The sequence below is a fragment of the Trichechus manatus genome, unplaced genomic scaffold (genome assembly GCF_000243295.1).
Source record: "Trichechus manatus latirostris isolate Lorelei unplaced genomic scaffold, TriManLat1.0 scaffold00037, whole genome shotgun sequence".
Taxonomy (NCBI): Eukaryota; Metazoa; Chordata; class Mammalia; order Sirenia; family Trichechidae; genus Trichechus; species Trichechus manatus.
In genome coordinates this window covers 18,178,408-18,197,694 of record NW_004443973.1, presented here as the reverse complement: position 1 = coordinate 18,197,694, position 19,287 = coordinate 18,178,408, and the positions used below count along the sequence as shown (strand labels likewise).

Sequence of the window (19,287 nt, the reverse complement as noted above, 5' to 3'; positions counted from 1 at the left end):
TATTAAATTTCAGTTTCACAGACTCTGGAGAAAGCTACTCTGGAGTTAGACATACGAGGAAATTTCTTCCTAGCTGTCAGACCATGTGCAAGTAATGTAACCTCTCTGAGAGGTTAAATGGGGATACTTATTTCTTTTAGGTTTGTTGTAAAACTTGACTAAGATTGCAAGTGTGAAGTACTTGACACAGGATCGGACACTTCATTAGGTCTTAATGCTAATGTCTTGCTTGTATGTTCTTCCTTGCTTAAAATACTTCAATGTCACATCAATTCCTACCGAAAAAAAAAATGTCTACAATGGCATCTGGTATCTGCTCTAAAGCTATTTCTCTTCTCATATCTTAAGCTCCATCTAAACTGGATTGCTTTTCCTTAAGCATCTACTTTAGAAAATATTTATCAATGCTATACGTTTGTTCACAAATTTCTGTTCCCATGCATGTGGATTATCTATCCGTTTCCTACCCATTTGCTACATGTCATCCTACCCATATTCCAAGGACTGTTAAATTGTCACATAAAACTTTCTATAGGGTCCTCAACTGGATCTGTTTTTCCTCTAAGGAGTCATGTACATTTTTTGTTATTGTTGTTAATCTTTCTTATTGCACTTATCACTATCATATATTATAGTATTTAGGGATACAGCATAATAGAGGACCTAAAAGAATAACCACAGGTATAAGATGTGTGGGATTAACTACTGATTCCACCACTTACTAGATGCATGATCTTGGGTAAATCATTTAACCTCTTTGTGCCTCCATTTCCTCATTTGTAAGACATAGTCTATAACAATAATACCTCTCATGGTTGGTATGACGAGTAATGAAACAAAAATCTCAGTAGAGTGCCTGACTTACAACAAACATTCAACAAATCTTAATTTCCATTGCATGTCATTTTTTTTCTGCTACAATGCAAACTTCATCAGCTTAGGAACTGCATCTTATGTTTTCCTCCCACTCCAATACATACCACACAGTGCTAGGTCTCAGAACAAAATAAAGTTAACTACTTATAAAATCTGTTTTGATTAAAAGAATTAGTGCATTGATTTTTCTTCATTAAGTAAGCCTCTATAGGGAATACTGGAGAAAAGCTAAATGATTGATATATTGTTTAAAAATAATCATAAATTTGGAAATATTTCTTTTCTGAGTAAAGAGTAATAAGATCAAGCATATCTGCAACGATATACTTGTCAATTATTTGAAGAATAAATAAAACTAATGAAACTAATTACTAATTGGTCCCAGATTAAATTCCAAATTATGTTTTTAGAAAACATAATTGTTCCCTTCTTTTTAGCACAACGAAGAAAGATTTGAAATACTTATCTTCTTTTTCTGTTGGTTGAAATTATCTATGATGACACCAATGAACAGGTTCAAAGTGAAGAATGACCCAAAGATGATAAAGATGACAAAATAAATATACATGTAGAGGCTGTATTCATACTTGGGCTGCTCATCTACCTATAAAGTCAGCAAAAGTCAGGAGTATGTTGACAATAGCATTTATCATTTTTTTTTCCATACTGTTTGTTAAAATAATCCAAGCAATACTATCCTTGGTGAATTTTGGTACTTCAGAAGCCTTAGCATTGTTGAGGCTCAGCATAATCATTCTTCAAAATCTATGCAACATTCAACAAGTATTTATTGTGTGCTTACTATGTACGTAAATATAATCTTCAAATGACTACAAAGGCCTAACTATATGTAGTACCTGTTCTCATACTGGTTGGGAAATTTAGTAACTAAATGAGCTAACATACATATATCTTTTTATTCCCTGAAGAAACTGTAAGAGAGACGATATCATATTTGTATAAATTTACTGATGTTTTTTCATTGGTGGCAGAAATCTCTTCACTAGATTTTTGTGACTAGCCCGTAGTCTTCAAACTTTTTTAGCATGGAACTTATTTTACACAAACTCTTCCAAGGAACTTCAAAATATAAAAATAATTTTAAAAACTGTGAACAAAAGAGTTATTTCATTTTTCTTTTGGTAAAGCAATATTTACTGAGCATTTACACCTACTCATCACTTATCGACTATCTCCGTAGCCAACATTCTGCATTTACGACATTAGAAAAAATTCTATTACCTACTATTTTGTACATTAACGAGAAGCTGAGATGAGAGGTGGACAAGGAGGAGGAGGGTGAGGTCTGTGAGAAGGAGCGAGGCTGCGAGGCTGGGCAGGCGGCCGGTGGTTTGTATTACCAGGGTCTGGCGGAGGAGTCGGGTTGGCCGGAGGCCTGGAGGAGGTGGGGGTAAGGAGGCAGCGGGAGCTGGGGCTGCAGGATTCTGGCAGGGCCTCAGGAGTCTCTTTTCCCAAAGAGGCCCCTATGCAACCTCCACAGCCTCCACCGGGCCCAGATGGCTGGGCCTCACCTGCCCACAGGCCGGGGAGCCACCAGCTGCTGAGATTCATCTCGTGTGCCAGAGGAGCGGGAAGGTGGAGAGGTGAGGTGTGGGGGTCGGCGGGGAGGCCTGGAGCTTGGCCAGGTGATGGTGGGCCCCTGCTACTCTGGAGGTGGCGGGCAACCTCAGACCCCCACTCCCGCCACCCTGCAATGCTCCGTGCATCCCAAGATGTGCCCAAGATGTGCCGGGATACCTGGGCAGTGAGCCATGGGAGCACCAGCAAGGATGTTGGCACTCGAACCCGACTCTTGCATAATGCCAATTTTCACGTAACGACCTGGTTTTTGGAACCTAACCATGTCCATAAGTGAGGAGTGGGTGTATTACTGCCAGCGCTCTACTTCCATTTTCTTGTTGGATCCACACAACAGCCTTATAAGGCAGACACTGAATTATTTTCTTTTTACAGATGAATAAACTAAGGCTCCTAGAGGTAAAGTAACTTGTTCAGTCAGTTGCAGAGCTGTAGTAGAACCAGAATTTGAGTAAGGCTCTGTCTGCTTTCAAATGCTTCACTCTTCACCACTAAGCTACTATCAGGTGGAAGTTCTTCATTGTTAGCATACACACCAAGCGCTGGAGGAGCCACAGTTTGAAAACCACTGAACTAAAATAGGGAGCTTTTTTAAACTGTAGGTTTTAGCATTATGTTGACCACAACTTACATTAACGGAGTCAACGGCTGCATACATGATATCCATCCATCCCTTAAATGTTGCCTGTAAATATAATATTTATAGAATCTGAATGTGAAACTCACACTGTAAATAGCCATAAATATAGTTTAGTTTGTTTCATTTCATAACATTCGTTAAGTAGTATTAAATTAGTAAACTTTGCTATATTTCAAAATACCAGTTTACTATAAAGATGCTATATGTTAAAAAAAAAGACACATTCCCAAGTCACATTCTAAATTTTAGTGCTAATTATTTTTAAATTGTTACAATTGCCTGTGAACGTTGCACATGGACTTTTTTTGTTTCCAGAGGTGGAGGGGAAGTTTATGAGAAAGGCAGGAAATAAATTTTCTCCATTTCTTAAGAGTTCTCTGTGCTAATGGGAAGTCCCTTCCAGCCCCAAGTAGTGTAAACTGGCAGTCCAAAAAGTAAGTATTCATTTTTGGAGCAATATTCAGATGGTGAAGTGGTGGTGGTCCAAATGACACCAAAAGACCAATTATGGGTTAAGAACTCTCAGATGCAACAGAATGTATGCTTCTTAACTCATGTTACAGGCACGTGTTCTAAGAAAGACCAACTCTGTTGTTAAAGTCTTGAAGTACTTTAACTTCTATTTAATAGATTAAAGAATGACATAGCCTTCCTCCAGTGTCCATTAAATTACCAAGCACTTACGAAAGGGGTCACTTACAACTTGAAGCAGAGACAGGTAACCAAGTCCGACATTATCGAAGTTCACTTTCAGGTTTTTCCATCGCACATTCTGACTCACATTCATAAGGGCAAAACACTCGGAACGGTTTTGAACTTGACTTGGAAGAAACCGTGACCCATCTGTGGTGTTAACACACTCATAGAACTTGCCAGCAAACAAATTTACTCCCATGATGCTAAATATTAGCCAGAATATAAGACATACAAGTAATACATTCATGATGGAAGGAATTGCTCCAATGAGTGCATTCACAACCACCTAGTATTCAAAAGAAAGAAAAGAACGATTAGGATTAGTAAAAATGTTTTAAATGGGCAAACATAAACGAAACACAATGCAGTGTTAAATGAGTTAGAAAAGCCACCCTTAAGTGTTTAAGGCACCAAATCAACCAATCAGTATGTATTTATTGAATGCCTACTGTATCCTCAGCAGTGTGCCAAGCAAGACAAAATGAAACATGAGCCCTGCCATCAGTGAGTTTATAATCATTTGTGAATACACAATTAACACACAGTAAAACTATTAGCTAAAATATAAGGCAGTGCTGAACATAATAGCTAAAATGATATGACAGATTAAATAAATGGAAAAAAAAATAAAACAAAACCTGATAGTGGTAAGATGAAGTCATAAAATCTGCAGTCTAGAAAAGAGGAAAATTTATAAACATAAATGATAAAAAATAAATATACATGCTAGAGATTCATGATCCTAGAATTATCAGCATTAAAGATCCTCCCATATAGAGCAACTGCTGGTGTATATTAGCTGAAGTTAAGATTGGGAATAATTTAGTGGCATAAGTCCCTTGGATTCAGTTGGTTCTGCCAGTTGTGTGATATGTGAATTTAGTTAAGACCTTTTGGCCTCTGTTTCCTCATCTGCAAAATGACAACAATCTTTTCAGTTATTTTTCTAATTCTAAAAATACTCTCTAAGTCCTTGATTACATGTAGATAGTGCTGGCCTCATATAAAACAAAAAAGAGGCATGTTTTATCTATAATACTTCATTTATTTCTGCTTATTTCCACTGCTGTTGATCACTAGTGCCCATGTTACTCCAAGTTTCCTCTATGGCAACTATCGTAGCATTTATCATTCTCTAGATTTTCTTTACTACATCTTTCAAAACCTACTTGTCTTCTGATACATCAGCTCTAGTCCACACTTGAGTGCAAACGTGTTAAAGGTTAATTTCTTATGTAAATAGCATTTTGCTCTCTCTTTTTTGCAATATAGCAAGCAGACTCCTTAAGACACTTCCAAATGGTGAAATATCAGGGATCTCTGACTGCTTATGAGATTATCTACAGTAGGCATTGGCAAACATTTTCTTAAATATTTTTTGGCTTTGTGGGTCATATGATCTCTGTTGGAACTACTCAACTCTGCCATTGTAGCCGAGGATCCTACTTAAACAAATAGCCAATGCTGTGTTCCAATTAAACCTCTTTTTTTTTTACTTTGGTATCACTTTTTTAAAAAAAATTGTACTTTAGATGAAGGTTTACAGAACAAACTAGCTTCTCATTAAACAGTACACATATTGTTTTGTGACCTTTGTTACCAACCCCACAACATGTCAACATTCTCCCTTCTCAACCTTGGGCTCCCTATTATCAGCTTTCCTGTTCCCTTCTGCCTTCTAGTTCTTGCCCCCAGTTAAACCTCATTTATAAAATCAGGTAACCAGCCAAGTTTGTTGACCCTGACCTAGAGCAATGGTTATTACCTCGGCCGTCCATGGACACCTAAAGGTTCCATGAGGGCCTGAATTTATATGAAAAACATTATGGTTGTGTTCTCTTTCTGGAGAAATGATTCATACTTTGATCAGAGTCTTAAAGTATACGTGACCCAAAACAAAGTTAGGAAAAGCAAGATTACCAAAATGAAGTTCAAAACAAACAGCCTGATCTATAAGGCTCTTGTTCTAACTCATTTTCTTGTTCATCCTCATTTCCTGCTAGCCTCTCCACTATGCTAATTTCCTAGGCACACTGACCCTTCTGGTCATTGCCCAAATATGACTTGCACACTCAACTCTGTGCCTTTCTACCTTGCAGTATTTCTGCCTGGAATGTCTTCTGGCCTGCGAGTTGGAGCTCACTTTTTCTGTTCTGGCTCGAACGTCACCTCCTTGTAAAGACTTCCCAAACTTCCCCAGGCAGCTACTCCCTCCTTGATGTTTGTAGCACTGCATGCTTATAGAAGGTATCACAGAATAACTGCTGCTCACCTGCTTGCCTCTCCTGCTGACCAATCATGCTATTCATTGTTTGTTCATGAAAATGTAGTATACTGTATACTAGAATTCAGGGGTGGGTCAATCGTAAGTTTTGTATAGGTTGTAACATTCTGCTAATGCTCAAAAAATGAAGTTAATATCAGTGAATTCCAATACTGCCTTCCTGCATAAAATGAAACTGGTAATTTCTCAATTCTTACCATTCTCAATTCTTACATAGAGTACTTGAATATTATTTATCAAAGAAATTCCTTGTAGAATGAAGAACACCAAAGACACAAGGAAAATATTAGCCCAAGAGACAAAAAGGGCCACATAAACCAGAGACTCCATCCGCCTGAGACCAGAAGAACTAGAGGGTGCCCGACTACCACCAATGACCGCCTTGACAGGGAATACAACAGAGAGTCCCTGATGGAGGAGGAGAAAAGTGGGGTGCAGAACTCAAAATCAAGTGAAAAGACCAGACTTAATGGTCTGACTGAGACTGGAGGAACCCCAGAAGACATGGCCCTGGCCTCTCTGTTAATCCAGAACTAAAACTATTCCAGAAGCCAACTCTTCAGACAAAGAATGGACTGGACTATAAGACATAAAATGATACTCGTGAAGAATGTGCTTCTTAGTTCAAGTAGATACACAAGACTAAATGGGCAGCTCCTGTCCAGAGGCAAGATGAGAAGGCAGAAAGGGATAGGAGCTGGTCGAATGATGGACACAGGAAATCCGAGGTGGAAAGGAGGAATGTGTGGTCACATTATAGGGTCACTTAACAATGTGTGTACAAATTTTTGTATGAGAAACTAACTTGAGCTGTAAACTAACTTTCACCTAAAGCACAATAAAAAAAAAAAAAATTCAAGGTATAATTACGATGTTCTTATATACTTGGACACCATTATACATTGGATATATTAAGTTGTAGAATTTACATCCATAATTAGATTAGCAGGGATACACAGAAGACCTGATAGCTTGAAAGATCTCAAATTTTCACCTTGAGGGAGTCTCTGGGTAGCACGAATGGTTAAGCCCTTGGCTACTAACTGAACAGTTGGTGGTTCAAATCCACCCAGAGGTGATCAGAAGACAGGCCTGGCTATACTTCCGAAAGGGTGACAGCCATTGGAGACCCTATAGTGCACAGTTCTACCCTGACATACATGGGGTCGCCATGAGTCGGAATTGACTTGATGGCAACTAGTTTTTTTTTTTCCCCACCTTGAGAGCTTATTAATTGCTGACTCGCACCCCTGCGTTTTTGACTCAGTAAGCCTGGCGTGGGGTTTGAGAACTTACATTTCTAATAAGTTTCCCGATGATACTGAGGCTTCTGGTCAGTGGGCCACAACTTGAGAATCACTGAGCTAGACTAATCTGCAGGCAAATTGCTCAGAGATTGCAGGTGGTGAGGCAGTCATGTAAACAAATAAATCACATACAATATAATAGAGGAAGGATGCCCAACTATGCCTGGTTGTAGATGAAGAAGACTATTCTTAAACTGAGACTTAAAGGATGGGTAGGTGTTTATCTGCTAGATTGATAGAGTTGAAGCAAGACAGAGGGATGAATTCCAGACAGAGGAAACAACACAGACACGAGCGAAGAGGTATAAATCTGGATAAAAGGAAATGGGAGGAGAGCAGCAACAAATGAGGAGATAGACAGCAAATAAGGTTAGTGTCCTCCATGTGTTTTATGAAGGAGTTGCTGGCTTAATACAGTCCTTACTGCTACACTACTAGCAGACTTTATTTATCTTGCCTTGTTTATTTCTGCTAAATTAATTTCTTTTCAAACACTATGCAGTCTAGTGCAAGTGAAGTAAACTCTCTGACACTTAGTTTTCTCAACTGGAATTTGAAATAGTTCTGCTGACTTTGTGACATCATTTTAAGGATGAAATTAACGGTGATGGCTGATGCTACTTCATGTCTCTGACTTTTCTTACACTCTCTCCCCAGGGTCGTGCCTTTAACAAATATTATTTGAGCACCTGACAAGGCAGGTTCATGATGACTTGTATATGAGAGATGGTGTCAGGACTAACAGTCTCCCTTCCACTTGAACTTTCCTAGTTTAGGGAAGATTTCCATTTAAAAGGGGGAAAATTTACTTATTTGAATCATTCCATTGCCTAACAGTGTTAGATAAAAAAAGCATTATTATATTTCCTTTATTCCTTTGTTAAATATGCACTGAAATAATGTGTGTGTACATGAGTGTCTATACACATAGATATACACTTTTATATACAGTCCATACTTACACATATATGTATGCATGTGTGTGTGTAAATATAAATAGTCCATAATTTTTACATACCTGTTTTTTTCATATTTTATACCCCATTTAAAAAATGAGCACATTAAACTTGAACGATTAGATGCATTTATGTCAATGAGGGAGGAACAACTCAGAAAAGGAGGATGAGAATGGTCGCACAACTCAAAGAATGTAATCAATGTCACTGAATTGTACATGTATAAACTGTTGAATTGGTATGTTTTGCTGTGTATATTCTCAATAACAACAACAAACTAAATAAAATTTAGAAAAACAAATAAGCACGTTATATTTGGAAGGTTAATATTTTCTTACCTTCATTCCTTCAAATCTGGATAATGCTCTTAGAGGTCTTAAGGCTCTCAGTGTCCGGAGAGATTTAATGGGGCCAAGATCTGAGTAGCCGAGAGTGTTTGCTACTAAAGTAACCAAAGAAACCTACAAAAAATAAAATTTTCATTAATTGTTTCAATGAAATGATACAATAGAAAAAGGAAAATACATTTTCAAAATTCACTAATAGCAGATCAACAAAAATAATAGAAGTTTATATATCAAGTTACCCAATCATTGCCTTAAAAAAAAAAAAAAGATGTAAGATGGATGTTTTTGTAACATAATAGATTTAAGGGAAGGTTAACCAAAATAAGAAGAAATAATGGAAGTGAAGAAGGTTATTTCTTTTATCTTAATAGAAATCCCAAATATAGTTTTCACATTTTTGTAATCAGTGTTTATGTACTTGCTTATTAAATGTAAAAATATAATTAGTTAGAATAACTTTCAAAATTTCAGTTGAAATAAAACCCATGCATAACAAAATGAATGTGATTCTGACGTTAAGTCATAGAAGTCTGGCACCCGCTCAATCAAATCTAAGTCCTAGTATATACCTTATTCAAAAGCATTCTGAAAACTCATGGTTGTGAGTATTCTTATATTTATAATGAATATTTAAAGCTATATACTTTCCTGAATTCTGATATGTATAGACAGACAGATAGACAGATAGTGTTACATCCATTGGAAATCACCAGTTCATATTTTAAAATGCAAGGCAAAATAACTTCCATTATTAAATAGCCATATTGCTTTCTTAATTTAAAATAAATTCAACTGTACTTGCAAACTTACATTTCTTAAGATGGGTGATGAAAACAAGTATGCGTATGATAATATTTTTAAAAGTTCTGAATATATTAAAGATTTTGTAAAAATTTTCAAAAAACCCAATCATATTTAAATATTAAGATAAAAGAAAAGAAATAGCCACATTCCTTCTATTATTTCTTATTTTGGTTAAACTTCCTTTAACTCTATTATATTACAAAAGTATCTATCTTGGCCATTTTTTTTTCCTAGGCAGTGACTAGGTGACTTGATACGTAAAAGGTGAATCAAATAACAAATCAAACAATATGAAATCATTAATGTCATAGAGGAAGTCTGAGAGAACACATAGGGTATAATGTATAGCTATACTTTGGAAAAGAATTATTTTGTACATCACTTCCATAAAAGCAAAACCTTATTGTTTTTAATATATTTATTGAGATCTTAAAAAACAGTTTACTGTGCCTTATACAACCATTAAGAAAATTAACTTTGAAGTAAATATGATCAGTTTTGATTTAATTTTATAATCAGATTTTGCTATGTATGATCATGCCTACTTTATAGTTTTTAAATCTATGAATGGTGCTGCATTAATTTATCTTTTCTGCAAAATCTGGTGATGCAAACTCTTGGTTAGATGTTAAAGAACTTGTGGTCACTATAAAGATTAGCAAGTTGCTTTTAATTATTCCAGGCATCACATGGAAAACGAATCTCTAGAAACTGAGGGTTAGCATGTGACTGACTTCAGTGTGTTTCTTCCCTAACCACGGAGGCTAGTATTCTTAAAATCTAGGAGAATTAGTAAGAGATTGAAGGACACAAATCCTGATGAGAAAAATAAGATTGGGTGTTTGAAGTCATTAATTAATTTAAGAAAGCATTTTAAAATAAAAATAATTAGAGCACACTAAATAATAATGAGTTGGTAATAATGGATGTTGTACCATTAATTTGTATTTGAAATTCCTAATCTCAGCAGCTGTTTTAGGATGTTCTTATTTCAACAAGATGCCTGTAAGTGCATTTTTGCTTTGTTAAAAATAGTACATAAACTGAAGCATTTTCTTATGTATTTTCTATCAGTCAAGTATTCAACAGTTTTCTTAATTAATGATTTGAAATTATTGGTGCCTACTTCCCTGCTCCTTTGGCATCCCAGAGATGAAGGGTGAGTTAGATGTTTGAGACAGGGACAAAAGTTGTTGTGACTTATTTTGGTTTTCCTATCATTATGACTGAGATAAATAAAAACTCCATCTCCGCTGTGAGGTGTGGAACTCCCTTGCAGTAAACAATTTGATCTTTGGTCTTGGTTCCTGAAGGCCAGACCATACCTGAGACCAGTAAGTGGGGGCTGGCCAGACCAAGAGAGATTACCTGGGGGTCTGAGGCTGACTAAGCCTCAGGAGGCATGATGTAATCTATCATGGCCACAAGATGAAGCCAATAAAGGCCTTAGAAGATAGTGGCTCACTGGAGCTTCTTGGGTGGAGAGAATGAACACCTGCTTTCGGGAGGGTAAGCATGTCCCCTGAGGACATGGAAGCTTTGTGCAGAGGCTCCTTTCATACCTTGTCCTATATGTTTGTATCCTTTTGTCTGCTAGATTAAAGATAGACCTTTCCCTGCAGTTCGTGAGTCGTTTCAATGGATTATCAGACCTATGGAACAGAGGACCAATGCCTGCTGACCTAGCCACAGGTGAATGGGGATGAGAGAGAAATGGCTAAGCTGGCAGCTGGGGTCTGAGCTGACTAGGAAAGGGAAGCAGATGTTTCTCTGGATTTGTCTGATGCCATATCTGCCCTTCTCCTAGGATTTGTCTGATGCCATATCTGCCCTTCTCCTAACAGTTATTTAGCTTTACCTTCTTCTAATTTTATACTGTCAAAAACAGCATTGTACCTCTTTAATCTGTGTCTCTTCTCCTTTCCTTTCTCACTTCCCTCTTTTTCATTTTGTTCTTATTCCCAAAATAAATGATATTCAAATAGTGTATTAAAAAATCACATTTCTTCTGATTGCAGAAAACATATGCAAAAGTAAATTATAGCTATTAGAATGACAAAAAAGAATTTACATTTGTTGCAGGATATCTGCTCTAATATTCCTCACAGATATATTTCTGCTAGCTGTGTACTATTATTTCTAAAAACAGAAACCTATAGTTTGAAAATTCATAAAGCTAACCAAAACTAAAATATAATAAACATTGATGAAGGTTTTACAGAACACTTATTAGTAAGAATAAATCATCTTTAAAAATTTACTCAAAAAACACCTACATCAACAATTAAGAAATCCAGCCAACACCAGGCATTGGTGAAGTAAGTTTTGTAACCATATGCTACCCATTTTAGAACCATTTCCAGAATGAAGACATAAGTGAATATCTTGTCAGCATACTCCAGAATAATCTTAATGTTCTTTTTCCGTTCAATATATATATCTTCAAAGGCCTGTGGAAATAATGTTCAATTTTCAATTCAAGTACAACTTAAAATCATAATGTGTAATTAAAACAGAAAATAAAATCATGATCATGAGAACACTGAAATATAATACTTTTATGGGCCATATGACTTTCTTCTGGCTTATACCTACTGTGTAACCTTTAGTTGTAGCCTTCTTAACAGTGCATGCTGCTGGTCACCAGAGGACAAGAGAAAAAAAGAATGAAATTATTTGTAATCTTCTAAAAGAACAATGATCTCTGACGCCTACATGGATTTCCACTTTCATCTAATTCCCCTTTCTTTACTCTTCAGTTGTCTGAGTCCTAATAATTTCTTTCTTTTTTATTGTGCTTTAAGTGGAAGTTTACAGTTCAAGTTAGTTTCTCATACAAAAATTTATACACACATTGTTATGTGACCCCAGTTGCTCTCCCTATAATGTGACAGCACACTCCTCCTTTCCACCTCAGATTTCCGGTGTCCATTCAACCAGCTCCTGTCCCTTTTTGCCTTCTCATCTCACCGCCAGACAGGAGCTGCCCATTTAGTACCTTGTATCTACTTGAGCTAAGAAGCACGCTCTTCACCAGTATCATTTTATGTTTTATAGTCCACTCTAATTTTTGTCTGAAGAGTTGGCTTTGAGAATGGTTTTAGTTTTGGGCTAACACAGTCTGGGGGCTATGTTTTCCAGGGTCCCTCCAGTCTCAGTCAGACCTTTAAGTCTGATGTTTTTACTAGAATCTGAGTTCTGCACCCTACTTTTCTCCTGCTCCGCCAGGGAAATCTCTGTTGTGTTCACTGTCAGGGTGGTCATTGGTGGTAAGTGAGCAACATCTGGTTCTTCTGGACTCAGGCTGATGGAGTCTCTGGTTTATGTGGCCCTTTTGTCTCTAGGGATAATATTTTCCTTGTGTCTTTGGTGTTCTTCATTCTCCTTTGCTTCAGGTGGGTTGGGACCAATCGATGCATCTTAGTTGGCCGCTTGCTAGCCTCAGATGCCACTCACCAAAGTGGGATGCAAAACATTTTCTTAATGAACTTTGTTATGCCAATTGACCTAGTCCCCTGAAACCATGGTTTCCCGACCCCTACCCCTGCTACTTTGTCCCTTTAAGTGTTTGGCTGTGTTCAAGAAACTTCTTAGCTTTTCATTTAGTCCAGTTGTGCTGATTTCCCCTGTAGTATGTGTTGTCCTTCCCTTCACCTGAAATAATTCTTGTCTACTATCTAGTTAGCGAATACCCCTCTCCCTCCACCCCCACCCTCATAACCATCAAAGAATGTTTTATTCTGTGTTTAAGCCTTTTCTTGAGTTCTTATAATAGTGGTCTTATACAATATTTGTCCTTCTGTGACTGACTACTTTCATTCAGCATAATGCCTTTCAGATTCATCCACGTTATGTTTCATGGATTCATCATTATTCTTTATCATTGCTTAGTATTCCATTGTTTGAATATACCATAATTTGTTTATGCATTCATCCACTGATGGGCACCTAGGTTGTTTCCATCTTTTTGCTATTATGAACAGTGCTGCAATGAACATGGGTGTGCATATATCTATTCATGTGATGGCTCTTATTTCTCTAGGATATATTCAAGGAGTGGGACTGCTGGATCATATGGTACTTCTATTTCTAGCTTTTTAAGGAAGTGCCAAATCAATTTCCAAAGTGGTTGTACCATTTTACATTCCCACCAACAGTGTGTAAGTGTTCCAGTCCCTCCACGATCTCTCCAACATTTATTATTTTGTATTTTTTGGATTAATGCTAGCCTTGTTGGGGTGAGATGGTATCTCATTGTAGTTTCAATTTGCATTTCTCTAATAGCTAATGATTGTGAACATTTCCTCATGTATCTGTTAGCCGCCTGAATGTCTTCTTTGGTGAAGTGCCTGTTCATATCCTTTGTCTATTTTTTAATTGAGTTTTTGTCTTTTTCTGGTTGAAGTTTTGCAGTATCTTGTAGATTTTAGAGAGTAGATGCTGACTGGATTTGTTGTAGCCACATTTTTTCCCCCAGTCTATAGGTTGTCTTTTTACTCTTTTTGTGCAGTCTTTTGATGAGCAAAAGTGTTTGATTTTTAGGAGCTCCCAGTTATCTATCTAGTTTCTCTTCTAGCGTTTGTGCATTGTTACTTATGGTTTGTATTCTGTTTATGCCATGTTTAGGGATCCTAGAGTTGTCCCTATTTTTTCTTCCATGATCTTTATCGTTTTCGATTTTATATTTAAGTCTTTGATCCATTTTGAGTTAGGTTTTGTGCATGGTGTGAGGTATGGGTCTTGTTTCAGTTTTTTTGCAGATGGATATCCAGTTATGCCAGAACTATTTATTAAAAAGACTGTCTTTTCCCCAATTCACAGACTTTGGGCCCTTGTCAAATATCAGTTGCTCGTAGGTGGATGGATTTATGTCTGGATTCTCAATTCTGTTCCATTGGTCTATGTATCTGTTGTTGTACCAGTACCAGGCTGTTTTGACTACCATGGCATATAATAGGTTCTAAAATAAGGTAGTGTGAGGCCACCCATTTTGTTCTTCTTCTTCAGTAATGCTTTACTTATCCAGGGCCACTTCCACTTCCATATGAAGTTGGTGATTTGTTTCTCCATCTCATTAAAAAATGCCATTGGAATTTGGTTTGGGATTGCCATTGTATCTGTAGATCGCTTTGGGTAGAACTGACATTTTCACAATGTTGAGTCTTCCTATCCTCGAGCAAGGTATATTTTTCCACTTATGTAGGTCTCTTTTGGTTTCTTGCAGTAGTGTCTTGTAGTTTTCTTTGTATAGGTCTTTTACATCTCTGGTTACATTTATTTTATCTTCTTGGGTGCTACTGTCAATTGTATTGATTTGGTGATCTCCTTTTTGAAGTTATCTTTGTTGGTATAGAGGAATCCAACTGATTTTTGTATGTTTATCTAATATCCTGATAGTTTGCTGTAATCTTCTATTAGTTCCAGTAGTTTTCTCGTGGATTCTTTGGGGTTTTCTGTGTATAAGATCATATCATCTGCAAATAGAGATACTCTGACTTCTTATTTACCAATTTGGATGCCCTTTGTTTCTTTTTCTAGCCTAACTGCTCTGGCTAGGACCTCCAGCACAACGTTGAATAAGAGTGGTGATAAAGGGCATCCTTGTCTGGTTCCTGTACTCAAGGGGAATGCTTTCAGACTGTCTCCATTTAGGATGGTGTTGGCGGTTGGCTTTGTATGAATGCCCTTAATTATGTTGAGGAATTTCGTTTCTATTCCTATTTTGTTGAGAGTTTTTATTATGAATGAGTGTTGGACTATGTTAAATGCCTTTTCTGCATCAATTGAAAAGATCATGTGGTTCTTGTCTTTTGTTTTATGTATGTGATAGATTACATTGATTGTTTTTCTAATGTTGAACCATCCCTGCATACTAATAATTTCTTAAGATGCAATTCCACTGTCAGTGCCCCTTATAAACCTTTCCCACCCTGCACTCTCCCATGATTTAGGAGCTACTCCTTTGCTTTTAGATGCTTGTGCATGTCCAGTACCTAGCACTGTGTTAAGATATTGCAGGAGGTCAGGAAATGTCTATTACATGAAAGACTGCAGTAGCTGAATAAGGCTGAAGAATATATAAGATGGTTTCTTCCTTTGAATTCTGCATCCATATCTTATCATTCTTCAAAAGCTTCAGTTCTACAAACCACTGTTACATTCACTTCATGAATGTGGCACCTCTGACAATCTCCAAGAACTTTTAATAAACGACTGACAATGATACTGTGGTGACAGCCACATGTCTCTTAGGGAATAATTTAAATGGATTAAAGGGCTTGAGACACAAGCCCTGCCGGTGCAGTGGTTAAAGCGCTTGACTGCTAACTGAAGGGTTGGCAGTTCGAACCCAAAAGCTGCTCCCCAGGAGAAACATGTGGCTTTCTGTTTCTGTAAAGATTACATACTTGGAAACCCTATAGGGTAGTTCTACTCTGTCCTATAGGGTCACTATGAATCGGAATTGACTTGACAGCAAAGGGTTTGGGTTTTGTTTTGTTTTTAAAGGCTTGAGCTTGCTGAAGGCACTGAAAGTGACTGCTGACCTACACACAGCTAAAGTATTAGAATTTTCTCTTTCATGTTTAAACACCATTCATGTTGTCAGAGGAGTCTCTGGGTGGCACAAATTGTTAAGCACTCAATGACGATTCAAAAGGTTGGCATTTTGAACCCACCCAGAGGCTCCTTGGAACACAGGCCTGGAGATCTGCTTCGGAAAGGTCGCAGCTTTGAAATCCCTATGGAGTGGTTCTACTCTGCACACAAGAGGTCACCGTGAGTCAGAACTGACACCTTATTGGAGGAAATGAAAGCAAAAGCACCTGTATTCTTAATGGCTAACCTTATACTACCTGTCCACAATCCTGGGCTGTGTCTTTCTCATTCTGCTTACTCCAAGTTCTGCTATAAATACTTTAAAAAGTATCCTTGGTATTTTTTGCAACTGTTGGTATCAATATTGAAGAAAATAGTTCTCTGCTGGCACATGGAGAATGGACAGACCTACTAAGGTGCAAGGAGCCCTGGTGGTGCAAATGGTTAAGTGCTAGGCTGCTAACCGAAAGGTTGGTGGTTCAAATCCACCCAGTGGTTCCATGGGAGAAAGACCTGGTGACCTGCTTCTGTAGATTAGAGCCAAGAGAACTCTACGGGACAGTTATACTCTGTCACATGGAGTCACTATGAGCTGAAAATGGCTTGATGGCACCAAACAACAATTAAGATGTAGAAAGAAGTTCCCAGCAGTTAGCAGAGTTCTGAAAGTCAGTGGAACTGAGGTGCAAGGGCAAACTTCTATTTTGTGTTCACTGCTCTTAGGAGCCATAATATGGTTTAAAAAAAAAAAGATACAGTGACTTTGACTTTGTTGTTGTTATGTGCCATCGAGTCAGTTCCAACTCATAGCAACTCTGTGTATAACAGAACAAAATATTGCCCGGTCCTGCGCCACCCTCACAGTCATTGCTATGTTTGAGTCCATTGTTGCAGCTACGGTGTCAGTCCATCTTGTTGAGGGTCTTCCTCTTTTTTGCTGACCTTCTACTTTACAAAGCATGATGTCCTTCTCCAGAGACTGGTCCCTCCTAATGACATGTCCAAAGTAAGTCTCACTATCCTCGCTTATAAGGAGCATTCTGGCTGTACTTTTTCCAAGATGGATATGTTTGTTCTGGCAGTCCATGGTATATTCAATATTCTTCACCAACCCCATAACTTAAATGCATCAATTCTTCTTCGGTCTTCCTTATTCATTGTCCAGCTTTTACATCCATATGAGGAGATTGGAAATATCATGGCTTGGATCAGGTGCACCTTAGTCCTCAAGGTGACATCTTTGATTTTTAACACCTTAAAGAGGTCTTTTGCAGCAGATTTGCCCAATGCAATGTGTCTTTTTATTTCTTGACTGCTGCTTCCCTGGGTGTTGACTGTGGATCCAAGTAAAATGAAATCCTTGACAACTTCAATATTTTCTCCATTTATCATGATGTTGCTTATTGAACCAGTTGTGAGGATTTTTGTTTTCTTTATGTTGAGGTGTAATCCATACTGAAGGCTGTAGTCTTCCATCTTCATCAGTAAGTGCTTCAAGTCCTCTTTGCTTTCAGCAAGCAAAGCTGTGTCATCTGCATATCACAGGTTGTTCATGAGTCTTCCTCCAATCCTGATGCCAAGTTCTTCTTCATATAGTCCAGCTTCTTGGATTATTTGCTCATCATACAGGTTGAATAAGTATGGTGAAAGGATACAACCCTGACACACATCTTTTCTGATTTGAAACCATGCAGAACCCCTTGTTCTGTTCAAACAAATGCCTCTTGATCTATGTACAGGCTTCATATGAGCACAATTAAGTTTTCTGGAATTCCCATTCTTCACAACGTTATCCATAATTTGTTACAATCCCCACAGTCCAATGACTTCGCATAGTCAATAAAACACAGGTAAACATCTTTCTGGTATACTCTGTTTTCAGCCAAGATCCATCTGACATCAGCAATAATGTTCCTTGTTCCAAAGTAGGGACTTTGAATTTAGATATCAGTTAAGTTGTGGCTCTGCCATTTACTAGCTTTGGGACATTAAACAACTTTTAAATCTCTATATCCAGTTTCCTCATTGGTAGGGGACTAAATTACCATACTCCCATAGGGCTGTTTGAAAATTAAATGAGATAACTTATATAAAGAGCTTGAAACATAATACCTATGTTATAAATTATAGCTGTTACTTTTTATTCATTTTTTTATACACAGATTTTTTAAAATGGCAAACTCTAAGTAAAAACACCCACTTTCTTAAGTTTCTTGCCATTTCTTCCTCATATAAATTATCTACATTTCAGTTTTGAAAGTGCTCCTCCCTAAAAAGTCTTCCTTTTAGACACTTTGATTAATTTTTGTTTTAAACTTTTCTTTATTTTTCTTTAATTGCTTCTCCTAAAGTCTCAGTCACAAATGTAACTCAGCATAGAATAAATTTCCTTCGTTATTGGGAAGTAAGATAATGTGGACACGATCTGTCAAGAATCCTACTTGTATCCCACCTGACTTAAGAAGAGTAGTCCTTTTATTATTATGTCTTCTTTTTTTCAGAGATGAAACTGGTTACGTGAAGCAGTCCACTGTGGGCCCTAACCAATCCTGCCTGCTCTTGCTGTTTATGCCAAGAAGATAAGGCCCTGACTGCTCTTTATCCAGGCCATTGCTCGGGGTTGTGCTTGCAGTGAGTAACCTTGAAGAGAGAGGTAGTGTCTCTCTCTGGGACAAAGAGCAAAATCGCTTACTGCTTGCTATGAAAGGATGGGTTCCCCAAGCTCAGTGTTCCTCAGCTGTTTTCCAAACTCACTGTGTGTGCAATATTCATCTGTACCTATATTATGCCCCTGTGAGACTGGGGTAGGAGGAACTGACATAAACATCTTAAAGCTCATGCTACTATTTTCTGTACCATGAGTAATAAAGCCCTTTGTCTCTGAACCAGAAGTCTTATATCTTCTGCCAGTATCTATGAAACAATAACAGTCTAAATCATTAGGTTGTAAGAGTAAAATGAAATTCCAGACTCACAGAGACTATCTAAGAGGCAATTTATAAAGTTCTTAGAAATTCTGTTTTTAGTATAGTGGGATTTCCAGTGGTATCTCTAGCTGAAACTGTGCTTCTAATGGCTCATCTCTGGCAGTGTCAATTGGAAAGAAACAAATAAGAAAAGGCTGAAGGGGCTCTTAGCTCTCCCAGATCTCTTTCTATCCTTAGGGAAGGTGTTTTGTATA

At 37.5% G+C, this 19,287-nt stretch overlaps 1 protein-coding gene across 1 annotated transcript in view; it reads right to left on the bottom strand.

Annotated features, from left to right (window-relative positions):
- LOC101344027 (sodium channel protein type 9 subunit alpha) overlaps positions 1-19,287 on the bottom strand; it is a 195,448-nt gene that overhangs the window by 10,339 nt on the left and 165,822 nt on the right. Inside the window, exons 20-24 of the mRNA XM_023730496.1 lie at positions 11,786-11,959; positions 8,697-8,819; positions 3,816-4,097; positions 3,107-3,160; positions 1,343-1,480 (exon numbers count right to left, since the gene is read on the bottom strand). Of these exons, the coding sequence (XP_023586264.1) occupies positions 1,343-1,480; positions 3,107-3,160; positions 3,816-4,097; positions 8,697-8,819; positions 11,786-11,959 (771 nt within the window). The remainder of the gene's footprint in view (positions 1-1,342; positions 1,481-3,106; positions 3,161-3,815; positions 4,098-8,696; positions 8,820-11,785; positions 11,960-19,287) is intronic.